Source organism: Stenella coeruleoalba, assembly GCF_951394435.1.
Source record: "Stenella coeruleoalba genome assembly, chromosome: 20".
Taxonomy (NCBI): domain Eukaryota; kingdom Metazoa; phylum Chordata; class Mammalia; order Artiodactyla; family Delphinidae; genus Stenella; species Stenella coeruleoalba.
In genome coordinates this window covers 44,994,857-45,016,618 of record NC_137166.1, presented here as the reverse complement: position 1 = coordinate 45,016,618, position 21,762 = coordinate 44,994,857, and the positions used below count along the sequence as shown (strand labels likewise).

The 21,762-nt window shown below is 46.2% G+C and overlaps 1 protein-coding gene across 4 annotated transcripts; it reads left to right on the top strand.

Annotated features, from left to right (window-relative positions):
* The first annotated feature begins 9 nt into the window (after nucleotides 1-9).
* WDR87 (WD repeat domain 87) lies at nucleotides 10-16,722 on the top strand. 4 transcript variants are annotated; one of them, XM_079907719.1, is made up of 8 exons: nucleotides 243-366; nucleotides 1,479-1,561; nucleotides 2,156-2,513; nucleotides 4,941-5,061; nucleotides 6,090-6,260; nucleotides 6,631-9,506; nucleotides 9,978-10,249; nucleotides 10,642-16,722. In XM_079907719.1, the coding sequence occupies exons 4-8, from the start codon at nucleotides 4,987-4,989 to the stop codon at nucleotides 16,122-16,124; spliced, it is 8,877 nt and encodes a 2,958-aa protein (XP_079763845.1). In that variant the 5' UTR covers nucleotides 243-366; nucleotides 1,479-1,561; nucleotides 2,156-2,513; nucleotides 4,941-4,986; the 3' UTR covers nucleotides 16,125-16,722. The 4 variants fall into 4 exon arrangements, with proteins under 4 accessions (XP_079763843.1, XP_079763844.1, XP_079763846.1 ...); XM_079907720.1 differs by lacking the exon at nucleotides 1,479-1,561 and having other exon boundaries at nucleotides 240-366; XM_079907717.1 differs by lacking the exons at nucleotides 1,479-1,561; nucleotides 2,156-2,513 and having other exon boundaries at nucleotides 10-366.
* Nucleotides 16,723-21,762: the final 5,040 nt, after the last annotated feature.

Genomic DNA, 21,762 nt, shown 5'->3' with positions numbered 1-21,762 from the left:
GAGAAGGGCGTCTATGCGCGCTCGCGCACGCGCGCTCGCCGGCCAACTCCGGCCTAAATTGCCGCGGGCCCCCACGGGGAGGACTTTTTTTTTTTCCTTTCGAACGCGCGCGCGCGCGCGCGGGGCCTCACGCTGGGCTTTTTCCTGCCGGGCGCGCGCCAGTGCGCACGCGCGCTCACTCCCCTCGCCTCGGTCCGTCCACCGGGCGCGGGGCTGGGGAGCTAACCGTCCTGTTGGCAGAGTCTTCTCGCAGCATCCCCAAGGTCGCTCGTCAGGCCCTCCTATTCTAGGTCTGATCCTTCACGTAGCTTCTGAGAGCCGCCACACACGCCGTGCCCTCCCTAGTCGGGAATGCAGTCGTCGCAGGTAACAGGCGCGGCCCCGGTCTTGAAGAGGCGGACACGCCCTTCTTCCCTCCGGCGCGGAGAGCTGGGACGACCGAATGTGTTGGGATTCCTGTCTGGTCGCCTCTCCCCGTAGTAGGCGGCTCCGGAACTCTGCCTTCGACGGGAGTCTCATGACCATCACCCAGGGGGTTGCCCTGGAGGCCCGGTTACCTACCATTCATTCGTTTATAGCACATTCTTAGGGTAACCAGTGTTTGTTGAGTACTTACGGCCTGGAAAATTTTGTTCAAATTTAGTCCACCTGCTGGCATAATCAAGGATCCGACTCTTTTTTTCAAAAAATGAATGTTGCCACTCCTACTCCACTAGGGGTTACCGAGGGAACTGGCTAGAATTGCAAGGTTCTCTGGTCAAGAAAACCCAGTCAATACCCTTCGCACCTCATCTTCCTTCCAAGAAGATGCTCAGTAAGACTTGAGCTGGGAAGCATATATTTCTTCTTCCTGAGAGAGGGCAGAGGGTCATTCATTTGCTCATTCATTCAACAAAAATGTATTAAGCACCTACTTCATGCCAGGTTGGGTGATAATGAGGACACGGGAGAAATCAAGATAAATTGGGTTCCTACTCTCAAGGAGTGAAATCCACACCACCACCAGACGGTGATAATTTAAAGCAGTACTATCTAATAGAAATATAATGCAAGCCAAATATGCAATTTTAAAATTTACATTAAAAAGAAACAGGTGAAATTAATTTTAATAATTTATTTAAGCCAGTATACCTAAAATAAGTTATGCTTAATGAATAAAAGATGTACATTGCTTCAGTTTTAAAATTTAAGTTAATTAAAACTCTGAGGCATTAACAAAGATATTCATTTGTGGCATGGGTTATAGCAAAAGGTTGGAAACTGCCCAATTTCCATTAATAGAAGTTTAAATAAATAAATGGTAGTTCAGCCACGCAGTGGAATACACTGCAGCTGACAGCTGTTGAAAAATGAGACAGAGCTGTATGTTTTAATATGAGTTAATCTTTAAGATTATTAAGTGAGAAAAGTGTATATAGCATACTACCATTTGTGTAAGAAAAATAATATTTTTTACATACATGCTTGTGTGTGTACAGAACACCTGAAGAAAGACACAACCAGGGTTACCTTTCTGAAGGGGAACAGGACAGGTGACTTTCTCTTCAGTATATGTTCCTTGGTATGTTTTGAGTATTTTTACCATGTCCATTTTTAAAAGTTGTTTCATTAATGGAGGATGATAGCTAAGTCATAGAATCATTGTATAAGAATTAAATGAAACAATGTATGTAAAATGCCTGGCAACCACTTTACAACCTTAATCAGTTCTGGATGCTATCACTACTCCCATGCTGGATAATTCTTCACTCAATAGAAACTAGCCCACCCTGGTAATATATGTGTGTCCTGGAAAATTGTTTCTTTCTGTAAAGTTAAGTGCATTCCAGTCCCAGCCCTAGCTGTGAACTCACTTATAAGGCCAGAGTAGCAGTCCCAGGCCTGGGGACAGACTTGGGCTCCTTAACAGTAATTCAAAAAAACAGAGTAAGCCAAGATTGCCCTCGGGCTTTACAGTCCCTCTGACTTTACAGTCAACTGATGCCAGCTGGGCTTTCTGCATCCTTGTCCCCAAACGTGAGAGCCACCTGCAAGGCTGTAGGATCCGTGCTGGGCTTTACCTCAAAGTGTGGAGCACACATCACTCTTCTTTTGGGTGGTCAGGTCTCCTTGTTATATGTACTCACAATACTTTGTTCTTTTCCTTCTTCAACAGGGGCCCAATAGTGTCACGGAGTGCAGTACCCCCTAGAGCCAATTCTCTGTATTACAAAGGCAGGGCTCATGGGATGCTGGCTTTCCATCCCACCACCACCGACACAGTACCTTGGAATGGACTGCAACTAAGAAAAAGGATGTGGCACCAGCATCAATGCCCAATCATAGACCTGGTTTGTCTCTATAGTCAGCTAGTCAGATACCATATCTCAGCCCCCAAATTCTGACTCCTCTCAGTTGGCTGCAGGACTTGAATTCTCCCTTTAGATCATCTTTGGGTTATCAAGATATTAAAAAGTCAAGACCATTGGGATTAAGGCATCTGGCGCTCTCTATGGACTTGCTTTTAAGGACAGGTAAGGGGATTAGGGAATCAAATGTGGGGCATTTTAGGAGAGGTTTCCTCTAAGGAAACTGGTATATGGGATGGGAGAGAGTGGCAACAACAACAACAAACATAGGTATGGGGGTTGAAGGCCTTCCTTCTCACTTAACCTCCAAAGAATATGCCCCCAAAGGGTTCCAACCGCTTGCTTTTTATAGGCTGGTCAAGAGAAGTTGGACCCAGAGGAGATAATTAGGAAAAATGGAAACTGATGTCAATGACTGCAAATTTGTTGACTACAAATGACTACTCTCTCAGCAGCTCTGGGCCCCCAAGAAGGAGCTGGTTGGGTAAATCTGAGCTGTGGGGCCCTGGCCCGTAGGGCCATCCACCGATCCATTTCAGCTGATCACAGTGGCTCCTGAAAGGTGGTCCAAAAGAGCAGCAAGTGCAGGGTTACAGGAGAATAGAATGGAAAAAAATATGGCAGGAGGGCAGCATGCAGCCTTGGGGAGAGTGGAAAGACATAGGGGATGCTAATGTCTGAAAGCCAGTCCCCAGTTCCCATTAGTGGGTTTGTGGGGAAGAGAGCTCACTTAGCATTAGCTGGGAGAACCTTTTACTTCTCTCAAATGATAGAAGAATCTTGAACTGTGAGTTGGATCTTAGTCTTGAAGCTGCCCTGTGTAGCTTTGAACACATCCCTCTTCCTCTCTGAATTCACATTCCTTATATGTACAATGGAGACGGTGGTATCTGCCTCTCAGAATTCTTTCAAGAACTAATGAAGTGATTGATGTGAAAGCTTTTTTTTTTTTTTTGGCCGCACCGTGAGGCATGCGGGATCTTAGTTCCCTGACCACAGATCCAACCCGCGCCCCCTACAGTGGAAGCGCAGAGTCTTAACCACTGGACCGCCAGGGAAGTCCCTGTGAAAGCTTTTTTTTGTGGGCACTAAACCACCCTACACATGAGATGATGATAAGTTTTACCTGTTGCTTCCCCCCGCAGATCCAGCCATCAAGTCTCTGTGGCAACACAGGGCCTAGTCTTAGCCGTGCCAGAGGGTGGGTTCTGCTGACCTTGCCTCAGGAGGCCCAGGCCAAATGATCTGGAACTCCAACAGCTCTCCAAACCAGTGTTTCTCAGACTTTAAGACCAGCTGGAGAACTTGTTAAAACTCAGATTTTGGGGCCCTACTCTCGGAGTTTCTGATTTAGTAGGTCTAGGGTGGGGCCTGATAATTTGCATTTCTAACAAGTTCCCAGGTGATGCTGATGCTGCTGTCCTGAGGATCGCAGTTTGGGGACCACTTTAAACTGAAAGTCCATCAGTTTTCCTTCGTCTGGCAGGCGCAAGGATGGCTTCCACTGCCCTCTGCTGGCCAGACTATTAAATTTAGCTGTAATGTTTCCAGAGCAACTGAAAAGTACAAAGTATAGGTTGGAAGGAAAAAACTAGTACTTCTCTGAGAACCAAACCAGCCTAAAAACAGCAGTCATAATTGTTTGTTTCTTTAGAGTATACTTTAAAAAGTATTCACAGGAATTATCTTAGTCTATCCTTGCAACAATCCTGTGAAGTTGCAAGGATCTGGCATTTTCATTTTACAAATGAGGAAAACAAGCGCATCGTCAGATCAGTAATGACAGACCCCCTGACAGAGGGAACTTGTTAAAAGTAGGATTTATTCACCATCCAACTAAGAAAAGTAGAGGTTTGTCCTCATGAAGGCCAAAGAGAAGGGAATGGGGAGGAGGAGGATGAATAGCAGATGTATCACATTCAAGAGAGCTACTTGATTCCACAAGCCTGGGAAAGCCTGCAAGGCCCAATGGCTGGATCCTTTCTCCAGCTGGGCTACACGGAGCTGACTCTTTGTCCTGGGCACCCTTTATCTCGATTTCCTGTTTCAGTAGTCAGACTTCAAGGTCCACAGAATCACCTAGGGAGCTTGTTACAAGGGAAGCGCTCAGGGGCCCACCACCATGGTTCTGCTTCAGTACCTAAGGATCTGCATTTTAAGATGTACCTCTCCCCCAGGAATCCCGGTACAGGAGGTCCAGGGTCCACACTTTGGGAACTACTAGTTCTTGCAAAAAGATCCCTTGACAGCCCATCACCAGCAAGGAACAATTATTTGCCTGTAACAGTATTCCTTTCCAGCCCCTCTTAGATTTCTCTGCTTCCCTCCCCCATAATATCCTCTTGGATGATAGCCAATGCTAAGATTCAACTTCCAACTCCTTTATTTACCCTCTCCAAGCCTCAGTTTTCTCAAATGAGGTAATACCTACCTCACTGGGCTGCAGTGAGGATTAAATGAGAGGGTATCTTATGCATAGTTCCTGACATTCAAAAAGTGTCCAATAAACATGAGTTCATGGACCTTGCCTTCTGATTTCTAGCTCCTCAAAAAGTATCAGTGGCTAAGCTGGCCTCTTTTGTATTCCTACAGGTTTTTAAACAGTGGTCCTGAGGAGGACCAGGGGATAATCAAGGTGATGACTTCCCCCAGACTCATTCCCGTGTGGAAGGATTTTAAATACCTTATAAATGACATGATACATAAAAGCAAGGTAATGTATATGTAGAACATAAACATGTTACTGGCCTCTATCTATCTTAAGATTTATGAGCACTTCAGGGGAGCATAGATCCACTATGCAGGAAGCAGGCAGGGTAGATGATAAAGACAACTGTCCCCTTAGTAGAAAGTGGGCCATCAACTTCCAAATGAGTCTAGAGACCTCTTGCAAGGACATTTTGATGGTGAGAGGTTAACACTTTGAAGCATTTCAGAAGAACCAACCCTCTGGGAAGAGAGATTTTTCTAAAAGAGAATGGAGAAGGCACCAGAGAGAACATCTGCCAACCTCAGTTTTGCTATGGCTGGCTCTGTGTAAAAGGATCCCAGGTGCATGTTTCATAGCACATGCTCTATCACAGTGGGATAATACACACACACACACACACACACACACACACACACACACATATAGTGTGTGTGTCTATATATATATATTAAGTGTGTGTATATGTATTTGTGTATGTGTGTGTGTGTGTGTATATATATATATATATATATATATATATATATATATATATATATGTAAAAAAATCTTCCTCTGTCAAACTTCAAGGCCAGATAGGGTGTCCTAAAAGTCTTACTTAGTGCAGTTTTAGGCTTTAATAAAGCTGTGCTGACTTTTGGGATACTGTGTTACTTTACATGTGGGCATATGGCAGTGCACTTGCCTTTGTAATCTGTTAAATGTGTCTTTTATGACATATGTACCTTTTAGACAGGAGGGAGAATGTTAGAGGACATGTTGGGAAGAACATCAGTTTTCTCCTGTGCTCACACCATAAAGTTTGCCCATATAGGCCCTATAGCGGTTTGGTTCGCTTTTGTGTTGGGGGTTTTGTTACATGCTTGTGAAGTATAGTGTCCCACAAGTGATAAATTGTCCTTGTGTGGGAGCCACAGGAGTGATTCTTGGGGCTGAGGCGTAACTTTGAGAACTGCTCTAATTGTGACTTGCATGAGAATATATTTAGTGTATATGTGTCCTGGTCTCTTAGTTTATGCCATGCCTCTCCCCAGCAAACTTTAGATGACCCAAAGATTGATGTAGTTGTGTTGAGTGACCGGTCCCAGATCCTGTTCAAAGAGTCTCGCCATCCTCAAAATATGCCACTTATATGCTATTACTTCAGTGATGCCCACTTCTTTGCTTCCCTCCCGTGGGTGACAACAAGCACAAAAGAAATACAGGTAAAACTACCCAGCCTTTCTTCTTAGCCCATTCTACAGGGGCCATGCCCATGTAAGTTCTGACCCTAGATTAACCCAGAAAGATACACCCCTTGAATGAAAGTGACCTGGATCCAGGATTTCCCGTTCATCCTTTCTCCAATTACAGTCTCTGTGTTGAACAGATTTTATGGTTCTCCTAAAGTAGGCCAAGGTTAGGGAAAGAGTCCTAGGTTTCCTTCTTCTACAATATTTCCAACTCCCAAAACCAGGGGGTAAAATCACTCTAGAGTCTTCCAGTTTCTCCTTAGCAAGAGAAAAATAGCTGAGTATTCTGCCCTTTCTTCTTCCACTATCTTTTCTAGGCAGTTCCCATCTTTTTCTCTTCTAGGCTGTGGTATGGATGAAGAGCAAAACTGAGGACATGGTGCAGAAGAGAACATTCTCCATGACTGAACGACTGCCGCCCATCCAGTCCATGGTTCACACAGGTTCCTTTCATATCCTCGTGGTCTACTGTGGTGACCTGCTCCTGCGGCTCTTTGGGGACCACTTTCAGTCATTCAAACCCCTAGGTATAGTGCCCTGCCGCTTTAACATCAGCTGCCTCTGCTATGACCCAGAAATGAAGATGCTTCTGTCGGGAATCCTGGGGGCAGTGGTCACCTGGATCATGGAGCAGAGTGGCAAGGGTCTCCAAATAGCCCACATGGTTTCCATGCCTGGTGATGAGCTTGTCCACAACATCATGTTGAACGGCCCCAATGGCTCCCTTGTAGCCCTATGTGAGACTGTGGTGAGGGTCCTTGAGCGCCAGGGCCACGGCCGGCTGGCAGAGGTGAAGAGGTTCCCTTCCACCACCAGTGGCTCCTCAATCACCTGCTGCTTCACCTGTTTTGAGCAGGGCTTTCTCTATGCTGGAAACAGGACTGGGGAAATCCAAGTGTGGAGCCTCAATCAGGGGCACGCACTCCACAGTTTCAAGGCCCATTTCTCATCGGTGATATGTATCCGCAGCCGGCCAGAAGCCCACACCCTGCTAACAGCTGGCCAAGAAGGCTTAATCAAGGAGTGGAACCTGACTTCAGGGAGTCTGCTGCGGCAGCTAGAACTTGGCGAGGAACTGTATCAACTCCAGTTTATTGATAGCACTACTTTCTTCTGCCAGACTACCCATTCTTTCTCCTTGCGCAGTCTGCCGTGCTTCTATAACCTCTTCAATGTCTGTGGCTCTGCTCCCAAGCAGATACGTCGGGTCCGCTGTGGCAATAACTGGTTCCGGATCCTGTGCGCTACTGAGGATGGTTTGTTGCGCTTTGTGTCCCCACTAACAGGGAATCTTCTGGTTATCACCTGGCCCTTCTCAATCCTGGACCGGGCTGTGGATTGGGCCTATGACCCAGATAAAGAGGAGCTCTTTGTAGCAACAGGCAGCTCAGATGTGCTGGTATTTGACACAACCCGCTGCCCTTGCCCAGCCAAGTATCTTATATGCACCTCACCAGATTCTCAGGACTTGGTACAATGCCTGGCTTATGGGCATTTCCACCTGGGTCGGGGTCTAGAAGGACTAATGTTCTCTGGACACCAGAGTGGTGTGATCAGAGTGCTTTCCCAGCACAGCTGTGCCCAAATAGAGAAACTCACGCACTTCGGGGCTGTATTAGCACTCTCTACACTGCCTGGAGGGCTTTCTGGTTGCCGAGAAAACTCTTTGCTCTGTTCCTATGGAATGGATGACTATGTACACCTATCAGAAGCTGTGCTTGAAGGGGTGAGAGTGCAGCTGCAGCCCCTTGCCAGCATTCTCAGCAGCTGTAAGCTAACACACTTGATACTCTTGCCCAAGTCTGTGAGTGCCATCACGGAGACTAACTGCCTGTGTCTCTGGAAGTTCCATGACTTTCTGTCCTCTGGGTCACAGGAAGGCTCAACGTTCATAGACACATTGCCTCTGCACCAGTGTACCATCACATCTTTTGATGTCTGCCTATCCTTGAGTCTTTTTGTCACGGGTGGCAGTGATGGCTCTGTCCGGATCTGGAACTTCCATGGTAGACTCATAGCCATGCTGGACTCATCATTGCACTTTGGCCCACTCTGCTTTGCAAATGACCGGGGTGACCTGCTAGTCACTTTCAACCAGAGTCTTTATCTGGTGTCCTGTTTAAAACTGCTTCCCTCAGCCCTGCTGGCTCGCCTTTCCCTTATAGGTTTGACAGATGAAGTGCTAGAAGTTCCTAAGCCTTTCATACCAAGCTTCTTCTTCTCCTTTGAGACCATGTTTGTGCCCAAGTATATCTACTTTGGACAAGGGCAACAGCAATTAGTGGGTCTGGAGAACCTTGTCAATAATCGGGCCATCGCCTTTGATCATAATGTGCCACACGTCATAGAAGATGAGCAAGGGAGCCCTGTGTTACTGTCTTCCTTCAGACACGATTCCTTGTATAAGGAAGCTGATTGGACACAGGTGAAAAAACCTCTGCATTCCCATTATGTTCTTCCTCCCCAGCTACAGCTGACTACCTGGGATGGACTCAACCCTTACCAGATACTGCAATACTACTTTGGCCATGGGCAGAAATGGCTCTTGGCTCCTGATTGCTACATTCCTAACTCAGTGATTCGTGCCCGTCTTTGGCCACAGGGCAGCCCAATATACCTACAGTGCAACCTGCACTCACCCATGCGGGACCTGGAACGGGACAAGTCTCAACAATTCTTCTTCTGGCACGGTAGGGCAAGAGCTATAAGTGATGTAGGAGAATATGCACGTGAAAAGGAGGATGAAGACTTCCTTGAAATAAGAGCGTCAAAGGATATAACTTACAGTGTCCTTACAGACTCAGCAAACTGCAGTTGGCTGGGAAGAAAGATGAGTGAAGTAGCTATCAATAGCCTGATAGAGACAATTCTCAATATTATGATCCATGCTTCTCCACTGAAGTACCAGTGCTGTATTGGTACACTAGGGCAAATCTTTGCCTCTTACCAGGTTCCTCCACTCCTGCGTGCTGAAACAGCCCGTCGTCTGTTGGATGATACAACCAATTCCAATCCACTGATCCGAGAGCTAGCCTGGGAAGGGCTGAAGTGTCTAGGAATGATTACACATCTCTTTGCCGTGCCTCTGGCCCAAAGACTAATGGACAAAGATGAAAGAGTAAGGAATAAGGCCCTGAGCCTCATGGCTGAGACTGGAATCCACTCTAAGACCTCACTCTTAAACTTGATCCAGAACGAAGATACTTTCCGGGAGATGCAGTAAGTTCTTTGTGCCTTCCTCAGTTCTTTACTAGCTTCTGATTTTCTTCTTCCCCTTTCCCATTTTTCCCTTCTCTGCCTTCACTGTCTCTTCATCTCTGCTCATTAGCTCTTTCTGTCCTTTTTCCTTGTTCATAGTCTTTTTCCATTCCTATACTATCCTGATGATCCCCTAACTGCTCACTCCTTTCTCCATTTCTTCTCCTATTCCTGTTTGTCCCCTACCTCTTCAAGTGCCCCTTTTTCACCCTCTTCTCCTACCCTTGAAGGCCCCATACAGGTCACACCATGCATTACCATCTTGGCTTCCTAGACTTTTTCTTTCTTCTTCGCCATTCTTTACCTCTACATACTCTGTCTCTGTTGGTCATGTTGTCAAGTCCCCTGCCTGTTCCATAGCTGTTCTTTCCTTCTCATTCTCCCTCTTGTCCCTGATTCAGCATGGTCCTTCCTCTCCTTTGACTTTCATAGGCAGGAAATGATTGGGGAAGAAACCCTGGACCATCTGCTGGGAATGCAGGCCACAGATCTCCAAATCCTTCATACCCAAGTGGAGCAGCGATTGAATGAAAACCTGATCTTATCACTGGGTGATGAAAAGCCTACTTTTTCTTTAGATGTCTCAGGGGCTTCTGAACTTACCGCCCTTTCCAACCAACTTGATACAGCTCCTGAAGAACCTGAAGTTGCCTACAAGCCCAGCAAAGGCCAAAGATGGGGCCGAGTAGGCGGCAGAAAGCATAGTATGTATGGGGTGATCTGGTTAATGCCTCAGGGTCCCCAAGAGGCAGGGTAGTTAAGGCTAACTTGGGTCAAGAGGTATCAGATAGGAACAGAGGTAAGTGGAAAGATCCTTTCACAGAAAAGAACCTTCCTAGGAAGAATCCACCCAAATTCAGAGAGACTCCAAAACCTATCTCTGTAAGACTTGACAGAGGTCGGGGAGGCAGGGGAGGGAGGAGGGAAGGGACTGGGAATAAAGCAAGGAGAATGCCTTTTTTTTAAAAAAAAGGCCTCAGCCCCCTCTGTTGCTACATCTGTTATGGCTATCTCTTAGCTCATATCAGATTTTGGGAAGGGCTTCATTTAAGCCTCCCAAGCTTCCCTTATCTACATCTCCTGATTCTCCCTATAGCCCGAAAATTTTTGCAGAGCCTCAAGAAGATGAAAGAGACTGGCACAGAGCCAGGTCCCTTAGAGGGTGAAGGTGATCAGAGTGAAGCTGCACCAACTGAGAGGGAGGAGTGTAGGTCTTCAACCTCCAGTACACTAAAGATTTCAAAAGATGACGAACAAGAGCCTCCAGGGATAGATGCCTCAAAGGATCATGTTGCATTGAAGATGCTGAGGAAGATACATGACAAAAGAGGCAGGAAAGCAACACTTCAGAAACCCATAGAGAGGCGCAAGAGGAAGACAATAGACGCTGAAGTTACAGTTGAGGACCCTCCATATCCTATAAGGAGAGAATCAGTTGTGAAGCTGGTGGAAGTCAGAGGGCAGAGTGCCTCTGGAGCTCCTGGCCACAGGACTACCCCTGGAGATGGCTCATCATGGCGGGACGATCTATGTCGTCTTGTGACCCTGAGGATATCTGGTTCCCAGACAAAAATGTCAGAAGCTCTAAACACTGAGCTAGTGACCATGGCTCAGGTGGTGCTGGCAGATCGACGGCCCAGCTGGGAGCTCTTTCAGGAGATCTGCCCCCTGTTGAAGAAAGAAAGTAAGGAACGGCTTGAGGACCTTGACTGGGATGTAGCCTGGCCAGAGGAGAAACCAGTTTTTCCTCATGCAGGAGCAATTAGAGAGGACATGGTGATCAGTGACAAGGAAGAGGAGACAAAAGAGGAGCAAGAGCGAAAGAAAGAAAGGGATGTGCTGGACTTGTGGGAAACCCAGGTGATTCCAGACAAAGGCAAGAAAAAGAAAGTTGTTTTTTTAGAACCAGACGTAACCAAGGGAAAACGAATATCAAAGAAAGAAGAGAAGAAACCCTCTAAGAAGCCTTCTAAGCAGGAGGGGAAAGCAGTCCAGCAGGAAATAAAAGTGGATAAAAAAGAGAGGAAAAAAACCAAAGAAGAGGAGACGGACGTGAGTCAGGAAGTGGGGGAAAAGGCCAAATTAGAGGAGAAAGTGGTTGAGCAAGAAGGAAGACCAGTTAAGGAAGAGACAAAACTGTCTTGGCAGCAGTGGAAGAAGCTCTGGGATCAGTGGAAACAGGCCAACAGTGAGACGAGGATATCCTGGGATGAATGGAAGAAAGCCTGGGAAAGCAGGCGTCTTCAGGAAGAGGAGAAACTCCATGAGGAAGAAGAAAAGCTGTTCCCAGATGAGGAAGAGCTGGAGAGGGACAAGAAGAAGCAGACATGGGATAAATGGTCACAGATCTGGGAAAAGATGTCAGCCAGGGCCAGGGAGCAATTGTTGGAGGATGAGGAGGAAGTGACCCTGGAGGAAGAATTGTCTCAGGAGTGGGAAGGAGAAGAAGCAGCAGCAGCAGCAGAAGAAGAAGAGCTGATGACAGAAGAGCAGAGACAGATCCATCAAGAATATAAACAGGCACAGGTTGAGAGGAAACGGGCCCAAGTTGAAATAAAACGAGCCCAAGAAGAGAGGAAGCTGGCACAAGAAGTAGAGAAGCTAGCACAGGAAGAGAGAAAACTGGCTCAGGAAGAGAGAAACATGGCCAGAGACTATGAGAAACTGGCCCAGAAAGACAGGAAAATGGTCCAGGTAGAGAGGAAGTTTATCCAGAATGAGGAAAAACTAGCCCAAAGAGAGGAGATGCTAACCCAGGAAGCAGAGAAATTGGCCCAGCGAAGGAAGAAACTGGCCATGAAATTGGAGAAACTGGCTCAAGAAGAAGAGAAAAAAGCAAAGAAAGGAGGGAAGCTAGCTGAGGTAAAAAAGATATTGGTCCAGAAATTGGAAAAACTGGCCCAGAAGGAGCAAGATGTAGCATGGCAAGAAAAGGAACTAGCCCAGGAATTGGAGGACCTGGCATGGGAAGAGGAGGAACTGAATCAGGAAGAGGAGGAACTGGTCAATGAAGAGGAGAGACTGGATCAGGAGGAGATGACACTGGCCTCTCAAGAGGAGAAACTGAATGTGGAAGAGAAAGAAGTGGTCCAGGAAGAAGAACTGCTGATCCAGAAAGAGGAGAAACTGGTCCAGGACAAGGAAAAACTGGCTGAGGAAAAGGAAAGACTTGGCCAGAAAAGGGAGCAATTGATGGAGAATAAGCAAAAGTTGGCCCAGGAAGAAGAGCTGCTGATCCAGGAAGAGAAGAAACTGGCCCAGGACAATGTAAAATTTCCTGAAGAAGAGGAAAGACTTGGCCAGAAAAGGGAGCAACTGATGGAGAACAAGCAGAAATTGGCCCAAGAAGAAGAGCTACTGATCCAGGATGAGAAGAAACTGACCCAGGACATGGAAACACTGCCTGGGGAGGAGGCAAGACTTGTCCAGAAAAGGGAACAATTGATAAAGAATAAGCAAAAACTGGCCCAGGAAAGGAATAAATTGGTCCAGAGCAAGGAAGAACTCCTCAAAACCAAGGAGATACTAGCCTGGAGGCAGAAGACTCTGGCTCAGGAGAAGGTGAAACTGGCTCAGAGGAAAGAAAACTTAATCCAGCTCAAAGAAAGCCTCACTGAGAAGAGAAAGAAATCAGACCAAGAAAAGGAGAAACTGGACATGTACAAGAAGAGACTGGTTCAGATAGAGAAGAAGCTGATGGAGGAAAAGGAGAAACTTTTCCAGAAGAAGGAGAAATTGGCTGCTATAGAGGAAAAACTGACCCAATTAGAGGAAAGGCTGGCTGAGGAACAGCACCAAATAGCCCAGGACAAAATGAAATTAGCTATGGAAAAGAGGGTGATATTCCAAGCACTGAAACAGCTCAGAGGTGACTGGTCTATTACTAAGGAAGGAAAGGCATTGGGCATGGAAATAAAGAAATTGGCCTGGGAGAAGGTGAGACTGGCTGAGGGAAAGGCAACTCTCTTTAAAAAAGAGACTCAAGAAACTTCAAGACAGGGAAGACCAATTAAGGATGAACTAGAACTAATTAAGAGGAAATTGTCACTAGAGGAAAAGATACTGGTCTATGAAGATAGGATACTGGCCACAGAGCAAACAGACATTACCAAAGGAGAACTGGAGTTTACTAGAGGAGGGAGAGTATGTGCCCAGGAAGAAAGGAAGCTAGCCAAATTAATAAGGAAGATGGCTAAAGAAAGCAAGGGCATTTCCAAGGAACCATTAAAAGTAAGCAGCAAAATCTTAAAGATACTTCAAGGCCTTATCAAAAAAGAAAGGAAACTAACCCAGGAAGAAATAGAGATGACAAAGTTAAAGAGGTCTTTCATTACTAAGGAAAAGGAATTGAACAAGGTACAGAATGAACTTGATGCCAAGGAGTGGGATTTTTCTGAGGAACAACCAGAAATTGCCACAGATGAGAAGAAACTGGCTAAGAGGCAGAGAGAACTGGCCAAGGAAATGAGAAGACTGATAAAGAAAGAGAAAAAGATGACTGAGGAAGAAAGCAGATTGGCCAGGCAACACAGAGAAGTCATACAGGAAGAAGAGGAGGATGAAATAACAGAGGAAGACGAGGCAAAGCCATTCCTTAAACAAAGGTCAAGAAAGAGAAAAAAGCTAAAGAGAGTTGATTTGCAACAGGAAGAGTTTCTCAGTCAAGAGGATGAGGTGAAAAGTGTGAAAAGTGAAGAGAGCTTTTCTGAAGAAATGGAAAGCTTATTAGATGAAATAGAGCGAGAGAGTTTGTCTGAAGAGGAGGAGGAGGAGGAAGAGGAGGAAATGGAAGAGGAGGAAGAAGAGGAAGGAAAGGAGAAGAAGAAGAAAAAGAAGAAGAAGGTGCAGGAGGAGGAAGTGTTTGAGAAGGAGGAAAGCATGAGTGAGGAAGAGATGGAGCGTTTGAGTGAGAAAGAGGGGGAGGAAGAGGAGAGAAGCTCATTGGAAGAAGAGGTAGACAAGAAGAAAGAGATCTTTAAAAAAGAAAAACTATTTAAGTTACCAGGAGAAAGAAAAAAGGACTTAAAAGGAAGAGAAGCAGTCCCTTCTACTGAGAAAAGAATCCCCAAGGTCAAAGGCAGAGCTATAAAACTTGAAGTTCTCAAAAGCCCTCCCAAGCAACTGATCTCAGTAGTTCTGGGGAGGGAAGAGAAGATACCAGTGCCAGGGTCAACTAAACAAATATCCTGGGAAGATAAGGCCACAGTACTTGAGACGTCCAGGGTATTCCCAGGGACAGGGTTTATGGATAAACAAGAAGAACTGTTGAAGAAATATAAGCCCATACCTCTACAAGTTTTGGATACAGTTTTGGAGTCCCAAGAGCCTGACTTAAAGACCCCATATTTATCCTACATATTGAAGAAGACCATGGAAGCTCATAAACTCCAAGGCAAACAACTAGGGGCCAAGTGGCAGTGGCTTCTGCAGCGTCATCCATCTCTGAAGGGACAGACTGAGGTACAATTACCTGTGTCCAAAATCCTGGCTGAGGAAATATATGCAGACATCAGCCTCTCAGATGTAGAGTGGATCCACCATGTCCTAGAACAGATGGAGGCAGGAGAACCGCTTTCCAGGGATAGTTTCCACAGATTGTGCCAGCTTCTCAAAGACCTCACTGCAAAGGAAAACTTAGAGTGGATGCATCTGGCCAAACTTGAAGCCATTGTGTACCGTCACAAGCAGAACTTGGAATCACGAAGCACAAGTATCTCAAAACCCAGTAAGGAGCCCATGGGTCCAAAATACCTGAAAGTGATCCCTCCTATAAAAGGAAAGGAAAAGGAAAGCTGGCTAAAACCTTTGGCTGTCACCACACCAAAGTCCCCATTAGCTACCAAAATGATTCCAGACCTGAAAGCTATAAACTGGCATCTTCTAGGAGAGCCTTACAGGAGTGTGCGGGCAGAGCAGATATCCACTGCTCGCAAGGAGATGGAGATGCAACACCATTATCCTCCAACAAGAGACATTTTCACAGGTGCCCTTGACCCTGTGGAAAAACAAACCCTAGCACTGATGTTTCAAAAGGACTTCTGGGCTTTTAAGGATAAGGGCAGGTCTGCCAAATTGCCCAAGTTGGAAAAGAAGGCACAGCCCATCTCTAAAAAAAAGGACAAGGTGCCTCTATGGGAGACATTTGTGGCAATGTACCATGTTTTGCGGATGTTGCAGGAGCGATACGCGAAAGACAGTGCTGCTTGGATGGAACAGTTCTACCGTCTCATGGACCTGTACCAGCTTAAGTCCCCCCGAATCCAGAGGCTACTACAGGAACTGCTATTGAGAGGGGCACCCCAATCCCAAGAGATCATTTACAAAGAGGCCCTAAAGGCCACGGAGCTAGTTCCTGGGGAGCGGTTGTTCTACCACCTGTTCTGTGGTGGCTCTCACACCCCTAAAGGTCCTCTGGAGTTCCAGGAGGTGGTTCCCCTCCCAGGGAAGAACAATGTACGTACCATGCTCCCTATGGGCATTGCCCAGTATGGGATCTTAGAACTTGCCTGGAAGAGCCTGCCGCAAGCTGATGTACACCTCACCAAGGAATTGCCCTACAACGTTGCTCCTACCCCCTAATCTGGGACTGAAGGGGCAGGACTTTTCATTCCCACCTGGAGAAAGGCCTTGTCACCAGAATTTAGACCTTTATCCCTAGGGCCCACACAGAGGTAGAGCCATGCCAAAGTTCTTTCCCTATCTAGTTCCAGAAACCAGCTTTTATATGTGGAATAAAGAGGAGATTCTCATTTATAACAAGCACTGTGATGTGTCCCTTTTCCTCAAATGTTGCTTCTCCAGAAAGGTAGCCAGGGAGACCAGATACTCACATACTCTTGAGAGTGGGAAGACTTCCCCAAAGCCAGTGGTGCTCACTCACCCTCTGGAGGCCTTCAGGCAGAAGAGTCTGTCCTTGTCCTCTTCCTTCCTTGCCCCTCACCATTCTCCCTTAAAGACCATAGGAAGGAAAGCACCTGGCACAAAAATGTATATTTGGCATTAATATAAGAGGCCTTGATATAATGGAAAGAAAATGGATTTTAGGATCAGAAGACCCAGTATTTTGCCCCTTGGTTTTGGGGGGTACACAGTGGAGGCAGACTCTTTCCTGGCCATAGTTCTGCATGCTGATGACTTGAGTACCAAACAGCAGTTATGGTGGGTGTTGAGGAGATCCTCAGAGAACAGGAAAAACTTCAGTAAGTTCTAGCCAGTACCAGCTGGTGACCTCATTACCGGATGGCATTAAGAGATGAGGCCATTTGAGGTTAAAGCAGGAAGAAAAGGAGGGAAGCCTATATCTTTCACTTCCTTTGCCAACCTGGACATGGGTTTTGGGTAGGATGATAGAATGAGAATTTGAAAGATTAGGTGTAAGCTCACATAGGCCCCCAGCTATCTAGGGACTTATGATCATTCCCTCTAGCAATATAGAAGACAACAGTTAAAGGGAAAGAGGTAGTAAAGTGGAGGAAGTCGTCACTGCCAGTAATACTGTTCCTCCCCGATCTCCTCTCCCCACTATAGAGACTTCAAAACTGCCTCTTTCCAGGTAAGCTGAGCCAACAGATTTTAGCAAGTAGCCCATCTATGCCATTTGCCACCCTCCATCCCAACCTCTCCTTTATTATTCTACTCCCTCCACCTGAGTTTGCTTTTGTGGGGAAGCCAGGAATAGAGGGCAAGAGAACATTTTGAGAAGTTGGATTCACCTTGAAGGCCAAGGGTAATGAGAGCCCTGAGTGTGTAGTTGGGTTCTTCCATGTCAGACTACATATCAGGCCACATGGAGTATATGAAAGCTGTGGGCTGGGGACAGGGAGCCTCAAAAAGGATGATTGACGCAGCAGCCAGGCAAGGCAGCAGAAGTAAGGATGGTCCAGCTGGCTCTGCAGCTTTGACCTGAATCATTTCTCCTTTTTGGCCTCTGTTTACTTGTCTGTGTCAAAAAGAGGAAAATGAACATATTACAAATATAAGGCATGGCAGAGGGGACATCACTACAGACCCTACAGACATTAAAAGGATGAAGACCAATATGAACAACTCTAGGGCCATAAATTTGACAACACAGATGAAAAGGACAAATTCCTTGAAAGATCCAGAAAGGGAATAGTAATACCTAACATTCATTTTGCAGGATATCAGTGGGTCCTCTGGTCAACAAACAAACAAACAAAACACAGTGACAAAAATAGTCTTAACTGTTGTCCCAGGGTCAGGAAGTCTATGGATGGCTCTTCAGGAAGCCTCAAAACCTTGGTACTGGCTACAACCACCTAGATATTATTTTGCCTTTGCCAGAATTGCAGAGACTAGGGCTTGCTTGTATTTTCTTTTTATTATGAGAAATTTCAGTCACTAAAGTAGAAGAGAGTATTGTAATGAACCCCCAGACCCCCATCATTTAATTGTAAACATCTTGCAAAAATTGCTTCATCTGGGACTTCCCTGGTGGTGCAGTGGTTAAGAATCCACCTGCCAATGCAGGGGACACAGGTTCCATCGCTAGTCCGGGAAGATCCCACATGCTGCGGGGCAACTAAGCCCGTGCACCACAACTACTGAGCCTGCGCTCTAGAGCCCACATGCCACAACTACTGAGCCCGCGTGCCACAACTACTGAAGCCCATGCGCCTAGAGCCCGTGCTCCACAACAAGAGAAGCCACCTCAATGAGAAGCCTGTGCACTACAACAAAGAGTAGCTCCCACTCGCCGCAACTAGGGAAACTGCGCGCAGCAACAAAGGCCCAACGCAGCCAAAAATAAATATTTTTTAAAAATTGCTTCATCTAATTTTTCCTTTGTTGAAGTATTTTAAAATAAATCCCAGACATCATGATATTCCAACCCTCAATACTTTGATACTCATCTCTAAAAAATAAAATTTTCTTATGTAATAATTTTCACATCTAACAAAATGAATAATTCCTTAATATTATCCAATGCTCTATGCAGATTTTCCTGGTTGTCCCAAAAAATGTCCTTTTATGCTTAATTTGTTTGAATCAGAATTCAAACAAGGTCTACACACTGGATTTTATTGTTATGCTTCCTAAGACTTTATTTTTTTTTCTTTTGGACGTGCCGTGCGTCATGTGGGATCTTAATTCCCTGACCAGGGACCAAACCCGCACCCCCTGCAGTGAAAGTTTGGAGTCTTAACCACTGGACCACTAGGGAAGTCCCCCTAAGACTATTTTAATCTTAAATATTTATACTCCCCTCTCTCCAGTTTTTCAGTTTTTTCATTCAGTGTCTTTGTTGAAGACATTGAATCAATTATCCTGTAGATTTCTCCCATGTAGTTTTCTTTTTTTTTTTTTTTTTTTTTGCGGTACGCGGGCCTCTCACTGTTGTGGCCTCTCCCGTTGCGGAGCACAGGCTCCGGACGCGCAGACCCAGTGGCCATGGCTCACGGGCCCAGCCACTCCGCGGCACGTGGGATCCTCCCGGACCGGGGCACGAACCCGTGTCCCCTGCATCGGCAGGCGGACTCTCCACCACTGCACCACCAGGGGAGCCCCTCCCATGTAGTTTTCTGATTGAGCAGAGTTTTGCTAAATGAGATCTGGATGTGCTTCAAGGGTATGAAACTCCTGAAATTAGATAAAAAGAATTGTTCGTATGTGCTAGGTATTCCCCCACCCACTGCCTTGGAGAGGGAGCATCCTTCCAAGTTTGTTCTGCTTTGGGTACTCTCAGTTCTAGGGTAACATATAGATTTTTCTTATATCTTATAATGGCTTTGGGGCCATTTTAAGGCCTTTGGCTTTTACTCTGCATTTGATGGAAACCATAGGAAGGTTCTGAGCAGATGAGTGATAAAAATCTAATTTACAGGGAATTCCCTGGTGGTCCAGTGGTTAGTACTCTGCACTTTCACTGCCGAGGGCGTGGGTTTGATCCCTGGCCGGGGAACAAACACCCCACAAACCTGGTGCAGCTCGGCCAGAAAAAACCTAATTTACATATTCAAAAAGCACCCTGATGGCTGTGGTATTGTGGTAAGGGAGTCAGAGATTGGGGGCAGGGATGGAAGCAGGGAGATGAATGAGGTGGTTACTACAATAATTCAGAGGAAATAAGGTAGTGGACTTGAACAGAGGAGAAAGAGGCAGTAGAAGTGAGGAGTATTGGGCAGTTCTGGACTTATTTGGAGGTAGAGCCATCGGGATTTGCTGATAGATTGGATGTGAATGTGACAGAAAGGAGTCAAAGACGACTCCAAGGTTTTTGGCTTGACCAGGTGGAAAGCTGGAGACACCATCAAGTTAGTTGGGGAAGATTAACAAGGGAGTTGGTACTAGGAGGAAGACTAGGAGTTCATGAGATCAGTTTTGGGCAAATTGAGATTGAGATGCCTATTAAACATTTAAGAGAGGATGTCTAGTAGGCAATTGGGTATATAAGTCTGGAGTTCAGGAGACAGGTTCGTACTGGAGTCATAAATTTGGCAATCACTGGTATATACATGATACTTAAAGCCAAGAGACTGGATGAGATGACCAAGGGAGTGGATGTGGATAAGGAAGAGGAATAAGGATTGTAGCATGAGAAGCTCTAACATTAAGAGGTCAGGGAGAGGTCAGCATAGGAAACTGAGGAGCACTAATGGGTAGAAGGAAAATCAAGAAACCCTTGGTGTCACAGAAACTAAGTGAAGAAAGCGTACCAAGGAGGAGGGAATGATCAATTGTGTCAAGTGCTCCTAACAGGTCAAGCAGAAAATAATTGAAAGTCAACCATTAGATTCAGCAAGATGAAGATTATTAGTAACCCTGACCAGAGCAGTTTTGGTAAAGTGATGGGTGCAAAAGTCTGATTAGACTGCTTTCAAAAGAGAACGCAAGAAAAGAAATTGGAAGCAGGAAATATAGATAATATTTTCTAGGAGTTTTGTTAGAAATGAGACAGTAGTTGATGAGAGAAGGGGAATAAATAAAAGCTGTGTGAGCTGTTTGTTTTCAAGGTGAGGGGATTGCTGGAGTCAAGAACTTGATAAATAGGGAATTCCCTGGCTGTCCAGTGGTTAGGACGCCACGCTTGCACTGCTGGCCGCAGTTCAGTCCTTGGTGGGGGAACTAAGATCCCACAAGCCACACAGCCAAAAAAAAAAAAAGAAAAAAGAAAAAAAAACTTGATAAACAAAAGAGGGTGAGATCTAGAGCCCAAGTGGAGGGACTAGAGTTAGATAAAAAATATAGTTAGTTCGGGCTTCCCTGGTGGCACAGTGGTTGAGAGTCCGCCTGCCAATGCAGGGGACACGGGTTCGTGCCCCGGTTCGGGAAGATCCCACACGCCACGGAGTGGCTAGGCCCGTGAGCCATGGCTGCTGAGCCTGCGCATCCAGAGCCTGCGCTCCGCAACGGGAGAGGCCACAACAGTGAGAGGCCCGTGTACCGCAAAAAAACTATATATATAGTTAGTTCAGCTGTGGGATGAGAGCGTACGTACATAAATGGGCAAAGATGTAGATTGGTAGGTAGGTGGGTGAGTCTGTGTAGATTCTCTTCTGACAACTTCCATTTTCTCAGTGAAGTGAGAAGCAGGGTTTGTTAGTAGAGGGAAAGGGAATGGGAGTATGTGTTTGAAAAGTTGTGTATGTAAGTGAATGGACTTAGAAAAACAAAAAACAGAGTGTTTGCTGGGAAGCGTTAAGAATGATTTGAGGTTCGGGCCAGGGTCCAGTTGGGCTACTTAGGGAGAGAAATGACCACGCGGGACCTGCTGGGAAAGCTCCCTCTCTCCCAGGATTTCCTGAGAGCTGACATCCACCTGCCACCTCCACAAAACACCAGGAACTACAGAAGACGCACACTGGGAACTAGTTTCCCAACATCGCGTATGTTAGGGGCTATAGTTCCCGTCCACTCCCAACACAGCCTCCACCGCTATCTGTTGATACTTGTCGCAGGCCAACACTGGGTAAGTGCATTGGCCTGATGGAGAGGTAAAGTCCAAGGAGCTTCCCCACGAGCATACTGGGAATTGTAGTCCCCAAGGAGAGGCATGCTGGGAACTTCAGTCCCCCGGCCTCTCCCTCCTCTACTATGGCCCGGGGACGCTGGGGAACAGGCTAGACTGAAGGGAAAGGCGGAACTTACGGAACCTGGGACGGATGGTATTGGAAACTGCAGTTTCCCCAGCGCCGGACAGAGCTGCACACTGGAAAATCCAATCCTCTAGCCGCCTCGTCCCCAGGAGACGGAGAGA